The 13,768-nt window shown below is 53.7% G+C and overlaps 1 protein-coding gene across 1 annotated transcript in view; it reads right to left on the bottom strand.

The window, feature by feature from the left end:
• The window catches only part of CLDN7 (claudin 7), a 1,828-nt gene extending 1,022 nt beyond the window's left edge, over nucleotides 1-806 (bottom strand). The window contains exon 1 of the mRNA XM_077746654.1: nucleotides 60-806. Coding sequence (XP_077602780.1) covers nucleotides 60-282 — 223 coding nt within the window. The 5' untranslated portion in view covers nucleotides 283-806. The remainder of the gene's footprint in view (nucleotides 1-59) is intronic.
• Between the last annotated feature and the right edge of the window lie 12,962 nt (nucleotides 807-13,768).

Here is a 13,768-nt window from a genome sequence, read left to right as displayed (position 1 = left end):
GTCGAGGCCCCGCCCCCTCGGCCCCGGGCGCGCCCGCCCCGTCGGCCCCGCGGCCTTACCCGGCAGGGCGAGCACCGAGTCGTACATCTTGCAGCTCATCATGCCGGTGCTCTGCGTGACGCAGTCCATCCACAGCCCCTTGTACATGGCCTGGGCCGTGATGATGTTGTCGCCCGCGTACGAGCTCATCTGCCACTGCGGGATGGCGGTGGACGCCACCAGGCCCACCCAGCCCAGCAGGGCCAAGGCGAAGCCCAGCAGCTGCAGGCCCGAATTGGCCATCTTCGCCCTCGGAAAAGCCTGGGGACGCCGGGCGGGCGACCCTGCGCGAAAGCAGACCCGCCTCGGGGGGGCAGCCCCACAGAAAGAGACGAGTCACCCAAAGAGAAGTTTGGGGTCGAGCGACCAGATCTTTTTGTCACTCGGAAACAACAACAAAAGCCCACAAATCGGTCCTTCAGGCGGGGCGAGGGTCTCAGCCGAAGGGTCGGGCGACGCGGCGGACTGGTGGTGGGGAGAGCGATCCTGCAAGGCCGGGCCGTCCGCCTCCGGCCTCCCCCGCGCCCCTACCCAGACAGAAGGCGGAGGGGCTGTGTGCGCCCGGTCCTGGGTTCTGGAAGTCCCCGAGGTGCCCTGGGCTGTCGGCCTGAGGCTGCAGGGCGAGGAGGCTCGGCGGCGAGCGGGCAGGTGCGGGCGGACAGGTGCGGCGCACCTGAGTATATGTACGGCGGCAGGGGCGCGCCCCCGCGGGCGCCGGGAGCGCGGGGGGGAGGCGGGACCGGAGGGCGGCCGAGGGTGACCTGACGTCACCGAAGGGACACTCACCTGAGCCGGAAGTCCTGGCCCCCACCCCTCCTTGCCCAGGTGAAGAGGAAGAAACCTGAGCGCCAGGGTCACGCCCCTTCTCCTGCCCGGCTTGGATTGCGGGTCAGGAGGAGGCGGGGGCTGCCNCTGAGACTCTTAGTTTCTCTTCTAGGCTCTCTTTGTCCTGCCCTATTTTCGCCCCCACCCTCTGCTCCTCTGCTCCTCCAGTCGGCTCTCCTGAGCGTCCCCACCTTCTCCCATCCCTCAGAACTCCCCTGTTCCGCGGCCACCTTGGATTCTGCGTTCGCAGGGCCACCCCCCAGCAGCGCCCCGCGGCCGTGCCCCCTGGCCTGGCCGCAGCGTCCTATCCTGCCCTCCGGCTGACACCTGGCTTCCAGGCCCCCTCAACGCCCCCATCTTCTTGGCTGTCCTTTCCGATTCCCTATCCATGACCTGCGCCGGCCCTTAGTGCCCCACCTCCAGGGGGTCACTATGCCCCCCCAACCCCCCGCCCACGGCAAGGGTCCTTCCCAGCTAAAGGAAGAAAACGCTGAGGCCAGAAATCAGCAGAGGGTGGGGAGCCGGGTCAGGCCTAGGTGACATTCTTGGCCACACCTGTCGTTCAGTTAGTTCCCTTGGAGATTTTCCAAACCCGTCTTCCACTTCCCCCCAGCCCGCGCCGGCCTCACACACACTTCCCTTTCCTTCCTTCCCAGCCTGGACCCGACTCTGTGCGTCTTCCCTGGTCCTGCGGGGCTGTCCGCCCTGGAGTCTAACTTGGAGCCTCTGCTCGGCCGAGGCCCCAAGCGCCACCTCCCTGCCGCCCAGTTTGGGGGGGGGGCCCTCCCTACCCACCTCTCCTCTGCTCCCAGACCCACACCTTCCCAGGCCCCTCTCCGTGTCTCTCTCCTATTTTTTCCCTCCACTCGCTCACACTTCCCATTTTTCTTCCTCCTCTCAAACATTTCTCTGTAAGGCTGTCCTTTGATGCAGTAAAAATATTAAAGGGCCCCTGTACTGAGCTAATTACCTGCTTTTCTATAAAATGCAGAATTTAATGAACTCTTCGCAATTCATTTGTAAGTACTTTTTCATTGATGCTGAGGTTTTTTCTAAAGCTATCTTATTTTTTATAATTTATTTTGAGAGAGAGAGAGAGTTTGAGCAGGGAAGGGGCAGAGACAGAGGGAGAGAGGGAATCCCAAGCAGGCTCCGTACTGTCAGCCTCTGAGCCCGATGTGGGGCTCGAACCCACAAGCAGTGAGATCATGACTTGAGCCAAAATCGAGTCAGAAGCCCAACCAACTGAGCCACCCACGTGCCCTGCGTTTTTGGGTTTTTTTTTCCCTAAGGTGCTTTCCAGGTCCAAAATGTAATGTTTCTCATTACTGAAGTATATCCAGCGTGTCGCAAGTTCACTGGCACCACCTGAGCCGGCCCACGACCTCCACCTCTTGCCTGCACACACCCCTGCTGCCTCCAAACCCGCCTCCCTACCTCCCTGCCTGTCCTCCTGAAATCTGTCCTCCGGAAGTGAACTTTTTTGTCTGTTTCAAACTTAGGTCTTGTTACTTTCTGTGTAAGATCTTTAAAACAGCGCACGCCTGGGTGGCTCAGTCCGCTGAACGTCCAACTCTCGATTCCAGCTCAGGTCCTGATCTGCCCGTTTGTGAGTTCGAGCCTGCGTCGGGCTCTGAGCTGACAGTGCAGAGCCTGCTTGGGATTCTCTCTCTCTCTGCCCCCGCCCCCCACTCGCTCCCGTGCACACGCTCTCTCTTTCAAAATAAATAAACTTAAAATAATTAAAATAAAATAAAGCCCTTAAAATCTTCCACGGTCTCGGGGCGCTTGGGTGGCTCCATCGGTTAAGCGTCCGACTTCGGCTCAGGTCATGATCTCTCACAGTTCGTGGGTTCGAGCCCCGCGTCGGGCTCTGTGCTGACAGCTCGGAGCCTGGAGCTGCTTCATATTCTGTATCTGCCTCTCTCTCTGACCCTCCCCTGCTCCACGGTCTCTCATCTGCTCCTGCTGCCCCACTGGGGCAGTGTGGTGGCTCACCGACAGAGCCTCGGCCACACGAGCCTTCCTGCTGCTCCTGACCTATACTTCTTTGACTACTTTCCTTCACAAACTCTGTCCTCCAGGCCCGGATGCTCTTTGCCATGTCCCTCTGCCCTTCTTCCTCCACCCGCTAACCGTCACATCTCTCAGCCATCAGCTGGAGTGTCGCTTCCCCTGGGAGGCCTGGCCTGACCCCCGCACCGCACCCCAGCCTGAGTCATACCCCTCCGTGAATGCGCTCACTCACCGCTACTTGGGCTTTAACTACGACTTCTTATCACAGAAACTGTTTACTCTGCGTGCCTATTTATTCAATGTCAGTCTTCCACTGGCGATGCCTCCGGGTTTATCGCCAATAAATATTTGATGAATGAATGAAAAAAAAAAACCCTACAAATTAACAATATTTTCATCCACTTGTTCAACAAATATTTCCCGAGTGCCCATGTAAGGCAGCGGGCCCTGCGCGTGACGCCAGACACAGATGAGGACGCTGCCTTCCCGTCACTTGGATTCTAGAGGGAGGAAGCAGACAATAAAGACGTAAACAAGGTGGCGCATGTTTTAAAGGCAATAAAATCGGGCAGTGTGACGAGGTTGGGTCCACTGGAGGAAGACCTTTCGAGGAAGTGACTTGCAGGGAACCAGCTAACAGAAAACCACGTCGGTGAGGGCAATGGCAAGTGCTGACAGCCTGTGTTGATGGCCCATTTGCGATTTCATGGTACTCACTTATTTTTTAATTATTTTGTTGTGTTTATTTATGTTTGAGAGAGACAGAGCATGAGCAGGGGAGAGGCAGAGAGAAAGGAAGACACGGAGCCCGAGGCAGGCTCCAGGCTCTGAGCCATCAGCACAGAGCCCGATGCGGGGCTCGAACCCATGAACCGTGAGATCATGACCTGAGCCAAAGTCAGACACTTAACCAACCGAGTCACGCAGGTGCTCCTCCTGTGGTATTAATTCAAAGCAGGATCGCTCAGCCTCAGCACCACTGACATTTGGGGCCAGATAACTCCTTGTTGGAGGTGAGTGTCCTGTTCATTACAGGATATTTAACAGCGTCTTTGACTTCTATTGATTACATGCCAAGAGAACCTTCCACCGAGCCCCAGGGTGACCATCCAAAATGGCTCCAGACATTGCCAAATGTCCAGGTGACCGACGGGAGGGGCAAAACGGCTCCCGGCTAAGAGCCACCGACTTAAAGTGTGGCCAGGCAACGTCACGGCTGCTTTGCTCTGGTAGCCGCCAAGTTGGGTACAAGGAGCAAGGAGACGGATGGTTGGACTTGACCGCGGTTGGGATTTGGCTAAAAAGAAAGTGGAAGGAGTTTGAAGTATCTGCACGAGAGCGTTTTCTGTGTTCGAGCACGGACGTAAGTTGGGTTGTAAGGAAAGTAAACACTCAAAGGGTTGGGGGAAGTGGAAAGCAGGCTGCGCGGCGTGGAGGTCTCCGCGAAGAGAAGGGAGCGCCATTCCTGAGAAAATGAGCTGGCGGCTGGGAGGGGCCCGTGGGGGGGAGGGGGGAGGCTCGAAGGCATGGCACTGGGGGAGACTGTTTGGGGAGACACCAAAGCCCAGGGCAAGGGACCTGAGGAGGGGCCTCGGGAGGCTATGGCTGGCTGGAGCCTCACTGGTTTTGAAGTCGACAACAGTGATGTCGGGAAGAGAAGGGGGGGAAGACGAGGAGCTGAGGAGCCGGTGGTGAAGCCATCAGAGAATGTGGGGGAACGACCAGGCTGGAAGCCGCTGGCAACAACCAGACCCCCAAGAGGGTGATACCCCTGCAGATGCGATCTTAAAGGAGTGGAGCATTTTTTTTCCAAATGTTTTTTAATGTTTTATTTATTTCAGAGAGAGAGACAGCATGAGCAGGGGAGGGACGGAGAGAGAGAGACGCAGAATCCGAAGCAGCTCCAGGCTCCGAGCTGTCAGCACAGAGCCCCACGCGGGGCTCGAACCCACGAACTGTGAGATCATGACCTGAGCCGAAGCTGGACACTTAACCGACTGAGCCACCCCGGCACCCCAAGGAGCGGAGCATTTTGAAGGACGAAGGAAGAGGAATGGTCTAGAAGTACTGGTGGGGGGCAGTACTCCAGCTCCTGCCCCTGAAGCATGAGAAATAAGACCAAAAATGAGCCTCTACTAAGAGGCCCTGATGGCGTGGCGCCTGGCGGTCCAGGCAGTGGAATTTATCACTCTTGATGTCCGGGGTCGTGAGTTCAAGCCCCACTTTGGGTGTGGAGATTACTTACATATATAAAACTTCAGGGGCACCTGGGCGGCTCAGTCGGTTAACCTTCCGACTTCTGCTCAGGTCATGATCTCACAGTTTGTGAGTTCGAGCCCCACCTCTGACTCTGTGCTCACAGCTCAGAGCCTGAGCCTGCTTTGGATTCCATGTCTCCCTCTCTCTCTCTCCCCCTCCCCGACTCATGCTCTTTCTCTCTCAAAAATAGATCAACATCTAAAAAAATAAATACAACTTAAAAAATAATAAAGAGTAAGACATCACAAGCAAGGACACGTTCTCCCAGGAACCGAAGTCCTTCGCTATTAGAAAAATCCATCCATGTTAATCCACCACGTTAATTGACCAAAGAAATAAAATTATATGGTCACCTCCACTGATAACTTTTAAAAAGCATTTGATAAGGTTCAACACCTACTTATGATAAGAACTTCTAGCAAACAAAGATTAGAAAGGAAATTCTTATACCTCATGAAGAAGTTTTAGGCTCAACTCTTTTATTTTTGGGAAAAGGATAAAGAAAGTCACCATTACTGCTTTTGTTTGGATCAAGTTCTGGACGTCTCCATCACTGCTACAAAGAAATACAAGAACTAGGTAGCGCAATGATTGAAAGGGACAAAATAAAACTGATTTGCTGATGTTATAACTGTGTACTCAGAAAAGTGAATAGAGGGGCGCCCGGGTGGCTCAGTCGGTTAAACGTCCGACTTTGGCTCAGGTCATGACCTCATGGTTTGTGGGTTCGAGCCCCGCATCAGGCTCTGCACTGACAGCATGGGGAGCCTGCCTGGGATTTTGTCTCTCTCTCTGCCCCTCCCCCCTTGCTCCTTATAACTCTCAGAAAGAAAGAAAGAAAAAGAAAGAAAGAAAGAAAGAAAGAAAGAAAGAAAGAAAGAAAGAAAGAAAGAAAGAAAGAAAAGGAAATGGAATCAAGAGACACTATTAGTACCAGCAAGGCCTTCAGCAAGGTTGCTGTATACAAGAGTCACTTACCAGGGAAAAAAAAAATTGCTAGTATTTTACTACCCCAGTAATAACCAGTTACAAAATATAATATAAAGTAACATTCAATTTGCATCAAAATTATAAAGCACCTAAGACTTAGCACCTCAGTGGGGAAAAAAGAGTTTAATTCAAATAAAGGACATAGATGACTTGGAAGAATAGAGATAAACAGTCCATGATCTTAAATGGGATGATTTAACATTATAAAGACATCAGTTGCCTGCAGAATCTTCATATATTACCAATAAAATCCAATTAAAAATACTTATTTAGAGAGAGCGTGCGTGGGGACGGAGGAGGGGCAGAGAGAGAGGAAGACAGCGCTGATCCCAAGCAGGCTCCGCACTGTCAGTGCAAAGCGCCGGGCTCTAACTCACAAAGTTCAAGATCATCATTGAACCAAAGTCGGCACCAACTTCGGCTCAGGTCATGATCTCACAGTTCATGGGTTCTAGCCCCGTGTCAGGCTCTGTGCTGACAGCTTCGCATTCTATGTCTCCCTCTCTCGCTGCCCCTCCCACACCCCTGCTCACACTCTGTCTCTCTCTCTCTCTCTCTCTTTTTCTCAAAAATAAACATTAGGGGCACCTGGGTGGCTCAGTGGGTTAAGCGTCCAACTTCGGCTCAGGTCATGATCTCACAGTTCGTGGGTTCGGGCCCCACGTCGGGCTCTGTGCTGACAGCCAGCTCAGAGCCTGGAGCCTGACCCTCCACTGCTCATGCTGTCTCTCTCTTGGAAAAAAAAAATTGAAATAAAAAGCAAAAGATTATTTCTGTGGTGCAGAGATGGAAAACAATATATGCAAATTTCCAATGCCGTTGAAAACAATTTTTTTATGTCTTTATTTTTTTATATTTATATCTCTCTTGAGAGAGAGACAGAGAGTGAACAGGAGAGGGTCAGAGAGAGAGGGAGACACAGAATCTGAATCAGGCTCCAGGCTCCCAGCTGTCAGCACAGAGCCCCATGCGGGGCTTGAACCCACGGACTGTGAGAGCCTGACCTGAGCCGGAGTTAGATGCTTAACCGACTGAGCCACTCAGGTGCCCCTGTATGCAAATTTTCAAAATCACAAACCATAAGGGGAAAATCTGTCCTTTGACTACACCGAAATTAAGGATTTATTTTTATTTACTTATTTTGAGGGGGAGCAGAGAGAGAGAGAGGGACAGAGAATCCCAAACAGGCTCTGAACTGTCAGCACGGACCCTGGTGTGGGGCTCGAACTCCCGAACCATGAGATCATGGTCTGAGCCAAAATCAAGAGTCGGACACTTAACAGACTGAGCCCCTCAGGAGCCCCAAAAAGGAATGAATTCTTGAGACACACAACAGCATAGATGAATCTCAAAATAGTTATGTGGTGAAAGAAGGTAGACCCCCCCCAAAAAAATTCTGTATGTTTCCGTTTGCATAAAATTCCAGAAAATGCAAAGTGCTCTATAATGACAGACAGCATTGGTTGCCTACAGGGGTGGATGAAGGGGCTGTAGGGAGGGATTACCAAAGGTAAAGGAGACCCTGAGGGATGACTGGTATGTCCTTTATCTTGATGATGGGGATGGTTTCACGGGTGTAGACATGGGTCAAAACTGACCAAATTGTACACTTGAAATACATGCAGTTTATTGTTTGTGAATTACACCTCAATAAAGCCGCTTCAACCTTACTCAGGTCAATCTACTCTAAGCACTATATGAGTGTTACCTTATTCCCCTTCATTAAAACCCTAAGATGTAGATACTATTATTATCTCCCTTCTCGTTTTACAGATGAGGTAAATAAGACACAAAGAGCTTAGGTAACTTTCCCAAGGGCACAAAGTTACTAAGTTGGGAAGGGCACTCAAGCTCAGGCAGTGTGAGCCCCGAGTCCAGATGCTTTTCTTTTTTAATGTTTGCTTTTGAGAAAGACACAGAGCGCAAGGAGGGGAGGGGCAGAGAGAGGAGACCCGGAATCTGAAGCAGGTTCAGGCTCTGAGCCATCAGCACAGAGCCCAACACAGGGCTTGAACTCAGGAACTGTGAGATCATGACCTGAGCTGAAGTCGGATGCTTAATGGACTGAGCCCCCCCCCCCCGGTGCCCCCCAGGGCCCAGGCTCCTAACTGCACTGCATCTGGCCCTTGCTGAGGGCTGTGGTGCTAACAGAAGTCTCTGGAGCTGCTGATGGCCACGGAGACTGGACAGTCATTCTTCAGAGCAAGCTGGTAGTACTTAGTCAAAGTAGGTATGAGTGTGTCCTATGACTCAGAAATTCCACTTGTGTAGACAGATATGAATAATAATAGACATACGGATCACAGATGTACCTCCCGAAAGCCATGACAAACCTTGTATGAAATGTGCGTTGCCACTTTTTTTTTTTTTTGCTGTGTTTGGGAACCGCAGGGGACCTGGGTGCTCCTCAGCGGGACCCCGAGCAAGTAAAATGTGGTGTGAGTGACACTGCGGAGACCCACACAACAGACTCGATAATCACGGAGCTTGAATGAGGCAGAGGCACCGGGGTGGCTGGGTCAGTAAAGCATGTGACTCTTCCTCTTGGCTCAGGTCACCACCGAGTCCCGAGTGAGGCTCTGTGCCGACCGCAGGGAGCCTGCTTGGATTCTCTCTCTTTCTCCCCCTCCCCCACTCATGCACACGCACGTGCACGCGCGTGCGCACACACACACTCTCTCTCAAAATAAATAAGCTTAAAAAAGAACCATATGGGCGTCTGGGTGGTTCAGCCGATTGAGCGTCGGGCTTCACCTCAGGTTATGATCTCACAGTTCGTGGGTTCGAGCCCCTGCGTCGGGCTCTGTGCTGACAGCTCAGAGCCTGGAGCCTGTTTTGGATTCTGTGTCTCCCTCTCTCTCTGCCCCTCCTCTGCTCACGCTGTCTCTCTCACACTCAGAAATAAATAAATAAAACATTAAAAAAAAAAACAAAACAAAACCAAACCAAAAACCAAAACCAAAGACATAGTGCTTATGGCCAGTAAGTAGAAGCAAAATGAAATATACAAGATGCTATTTACATAAATTAGAAATGTCTGCACACAAAACAACTGATGTTTTGCAAGAGCAGAAACACAAGTGAGCATCAAATGTACTGGAATGGTTGCCTTTTGAGGGAGGACAAAGGGAAATGGGTTGTGGATATAAAAAAAGGTTCCCCCCCCCTTTTTTTTAAAAAGTAAGCTCTATGCCCAATGTGGGGCTAGAACTCACAACTCGAGATCGAGAGCCTCATGCTGTACCAACTGAGCCAGCCAGGTGCTCCAAAAGAGAATCATTTTTATTTTTTATTTTTTTTAATTTACCATCTTATTTTTTTAAAACATTTATTTTATTTTTGAGACAGAGAGAGATAGAGTATGAGTGGGGGAGGGTCAGAGAGAGAGAGGGAGACGCAGACTGAACCAGGCTCCAGGCTCTGAGCTGTCAGCACAGAGCCCGACATGGGGCTTGAACCCACGGATTGTGAAATCATGACCTGAGCCGAAGTCAGCCGCCCAACCAACTGAGCCACCCAGGCGCCCCGAGAATCGTTTTTAAAATAAAAACAAGACATATGGGGCGCCTGGGCGGCTCAGCGGGTTAAGCATCCAGCTTGGGCTCAGGGCATGATCTCACAGTTTGTGAGTTCGAGCCCCACGTCAGGATCTCTGCTGCCTGCTTCAGATCCTCTGTCCCCCTCTCTCTGCCCCTCCCCTGCTCAAATGCCCACACACACTCTCTCTCTCAAAAATNTTATTTTTTATTTTTTTTAATTTACCATCTTATTTTTTTAAAACATTTATTTTATTTTTGAGACAGAGAGAGATAGAGTATGAGTGGGGGAGGGTCAGAGAGAGAGAGGGAGACGCAGACTGAACCAGGCTCCAGGCTCTGAGCTGTCAGCACAGAGCCCAATGCGGGGCTCGAACTCACGAGCCGTGAGATCGTGACCTGAGCCGCAGTCGGCCGCTTATCGACTGAGCCACGCAGGCGCCCCTAAACATTTAAAGATGAAATAAAAAGAAGCCACCTANTTTTATTTTTGAGACAGAGAGAGATAGAGTATGAGTGGGGGAGGGTCAGAGAGAGAGAGGGAGACGCAGACTGAACCAGGCTCCAGGCTCTGAGCTGTCAGCACAGAGCCCGACATGGGGCTTGAACCCACGGATTGTGAAATCATGACCTGAGCCGAAGTCAGCCGCCCAACCAACTGAGCCACCCAGGCGCCCCGAGAATCGTTTTTAAAATAAAAACAAGACATATGGGGCGCCTGGGCGGCTCAGCGGGTTAAGCATCCAGCTTGGGCTCAGGGCATGATCTCACAGTTTGTGAGTTCGAGCCCCACGTCAGGATCTCTGCTGCCTGCTTCAGATCCTCTGTCCCCCTCTCTCTGCCCCTCCCCTGCTCAAATGCCCACACACACTCTCTCTCTCAAAAATAAAGATGGGGCACCTGGGTGGCTCAGTCAGTTAAGCGTCCAACTTTCGCTTAGGTCATGATCTCGCGGTTCGTGGGTTCGAGCCCCGCGTCGGGCTCTGTGCTGACAGCCAGCTCGGAGCCTGGAGCCTGTTTCAGTCTGTGACTCCCTCTCTCTCTGACCCTCCCCTGTTCACGCTGTCTGTCTCTCTCTCTCACCTAGAAATAAATAAAACATTAAAACAAATTTAAAAAAAAGATATTTATTTTTAGAGTATTATTTTTGTCTTTTTTATTTATTTTTTATTCATTTTATTATTTTTTATTATTGAAATAGAAACAGAGCATGAGCGGGTGAGGGTCAGNCCACATATCAACAATGACCACGCACCAAGAGCTGTGTCATTCATTCAATCCTCTGCACCTCAGACCCTGATCTATGGACAAGATGCAGTGAAGGAGCATCCGGGGGAGATGGCATTGCTGGAGCTCCGGAATCAAGGTTGCCTTCCAGAAACTGGAAGCCAAATGGTCCTGTGAAGTAGGAGCAGAAGGTGGTGGTGGGAGGGAAGGAGGTGGGGGTGGGGTGTCGGGGGGAATCCTGGCTTTCTCCTGCCCCCCTCCCACCTCCATCTCTCACCCATCAGGGCTGAACCAGAGGGTGGGGGTCACAGGCGCTTGGAAAACAAAAGCCAGCAGGGATGAACTCCCCATGGCAGAGGGCAGAGATTAGGAAGGGCTACAGCTGGTTCCGTCAAGAAGCATGACACACACACACACACACGCATGCACGCGTGCNGGTGTCCCGCACCTCTCCTCTCCTTCCCATCTTGTATCAGCAACCTGTTGCCCACCTTCCAGGCCATCTTCGTTCTCCCTCCCAGCTCTCCTGATTTCGCTCCCGTCTAGAAGGGTCGCTGAGAAGCACGGAAACCCAGCATGTGCACGGAGCAGGCGTGTGCCCGCCCGGACCTCGCCTGCTACACGGACTTGTCATCTGTGCCCAAGCTGAGCCTCCCTTACTCCCTGCTCTCCTCGAGGCGCCTGGCTTGGGTTCCCGCTGTCCCCGCATCCCTGCGCCGTCACCTGCTTCCATCAGTGGCCTTGGCTCCTTTCGGCTCAGAAAAGATGGGAACTTCTCAACGTTCAGACCTTAGTTCTTCATCTCCACTCCGGTGGCCGGATAGGGGGAGCCAGTCCCCCAGACGTTCCCTCTTTTGTGACGCTCCCCAGCCTCTGCGCTTGGTCACAAGGGCCAGACCCTCATGTCATTCATTCAGCACTTACCGAGTGCCCGCCCCTAAGGCTGGGTGCTGGGGACACAGAGGGAGACAAGGCGGCCTTCTATGCTCCAGGCTGACGCACAGACGGGACGAAATGACAATCTACTTCGATAGGGACACATGGCTTTCTTTCTTTCTTTTCTTTCCCCCTCCCAGAAGAAGGTCAAGAAAAGTTTCAGAGAGGAGGTGGGCATTTTTTGAAGGGTGAACAGGAGTCCTCTGGTTTTCCAGGCTGAGAAATTGGTACCGCAAAGGCACCCGGGATTGAAATCGCACAGTGTGCCCTGGGTACAAGGAGTTAGGTGTTGGGGCGCCTGGGTGGCTCAGTGGGTTAAGCATCCAACTTCGGCTCAGGTCAAGATCTCACGGAGTTCGAGCCCCACACTGGGTTTGGGCTGACAATGTAGACTCTGCTTGGGATTCTCTCTCTGCCTCTTTCTCTGTCCCTCCCCCACTTGTGCTCGCTCTCTCAAAATAAATAAACTTTAAAAAAAAAAAAACAAAAACTACACATACAACCAAGGAGTTAGGTACTGGCTGAACATGAGGAGAAAGGATAGAAGGTGAGGCAGAGGGAAGATGAGAAAGCCAGGAAGTTTCGTTCACTCTGAAAAGGGGCTTGAGTTTGTCATGGGGGCAGCAAAGAACCAGAGGGTTTGGGGGCAGGAGTGATGAGGTTGAACTCTTTGCCTTGAACTCCGTCCTCAAGTCGGGAAAAGTAAGGAGCAGGTGCGGTGGTGTGGACCAAGGCGAGAGCACTACAAGCGGAGAAAATCTGATGAATGTGAGTTTAGGAGGTAAAGCACCGAAGCTGAAACTAACTGGATAAAGATGGAGGGGGTGCGGGGGGCGGGGTAAAGGGCAAGGGAGGAGGAATCAAGCATGACCCGGGGATTCTCCCAGGAGTGACGGGGTGGCTAACGGGGACCATCCACTGGGGTGAAGACTCAGGAGGAAGAGCGGTTTGGGCATCCTGATCTGCGAGCCGCCGGGCGCAGGCGGTAGCCGAGTTCTGGGATCCGGATCTCCAGATCGAGGCCGGGGCGAAGCCTTTCGGAGGCGGCCAGGCCAGGCCCGGGGGCCAGAGACGACTGGGCCCGGGTCCTCTGCGCATCCCCGCTCGCCCCGCAGGTGGCGCCGCAGCCCCGCGCTTCGGGGACCCGAGGGCGGCGCGGTGCGTTCCGAAGGCTGCGCCAACTCCAGGTCGCGCCCTCCTGGCTGGGGGCTCAGACCCGGGGCGGCCTCCGGAGAGCGGGTCCAAGCCGTCCACGCGGCCGGCACACCGGGGGCGGCTCAGGGACCTCAGGCTGGTGGCGTGACTGGTGTGACCAGCTGTCCCTCGGGCCGCCTCCAGGAGCCGAAACGGGTGTAGGGGAAGGGCCGGAGAGGGGCAGGGGTGCCCAGGACGACCACCGGGCCCACACACGCGGCCCGCTAGGAGCGGAACTTCCTGTCCCACCCCCACCCCCACGCGGGCCGTGCCTGCGTGGGAAGCGCGTCTCCGACCCTTTAAGGCTCCATCTCCCTGCCCTCCCCCGCCCGGGACAGGCCGGGACACCCGGGACCTGACATTTGGCATCTCCCAACGTGGGAGCTAAAAATAGCCGCGGGGGGTTACTCCGGGCCATTGCTCCCCAGCCACCCCGCGCGGCACCTCGCGCGCGCCGCGTCGGGCCCCCCGACTCCTCTCCCGGGCCACCCTACCTGCCTCATCCCCTCCTCCCGGACCCCGCGGTCCCAACCCGCGCGGCCGGACACAGCCGCCTCCTCGACCCCAACCCCGGCCGCTGGGCGGAGCCTCCACACGGGGCNGTGCCAAACTCTAAACCCCAGGCCCAGGGAGGGGCGTGGCCTTCTGGGGTGTGCGGGCTCCTGGCCAATGGGTGCTGCGAAGGGCGTGGCCCGTGGGGGCTGCGGGGGCTCTTCGGGTCTCTCCCCGCAGCCAGGCTGCGCCAG

The sequence above is a fragment of the Crocuta crocuta genome, unplaced genomic scaffold (genome assembly GCF_008692635.1).
Source record: "Crocuta crocuta isolate KB4526 unplaced genomic scaffold, BGI_CrCroc_1.0 scaffold139, whole genome shotgun sequence".
In the NCBI taxonomy this organism is placed as follows: Eukaryota; Metazoa; Chordata; class Mammalia; order Carnivora; family Hyaenidae; genus Crocuta; species Crocuta crocuta.
Note: the sequence above shows the minus strand (reverse complement) of the source record. Positions and strands in the feature narration are given on the sequence as shown.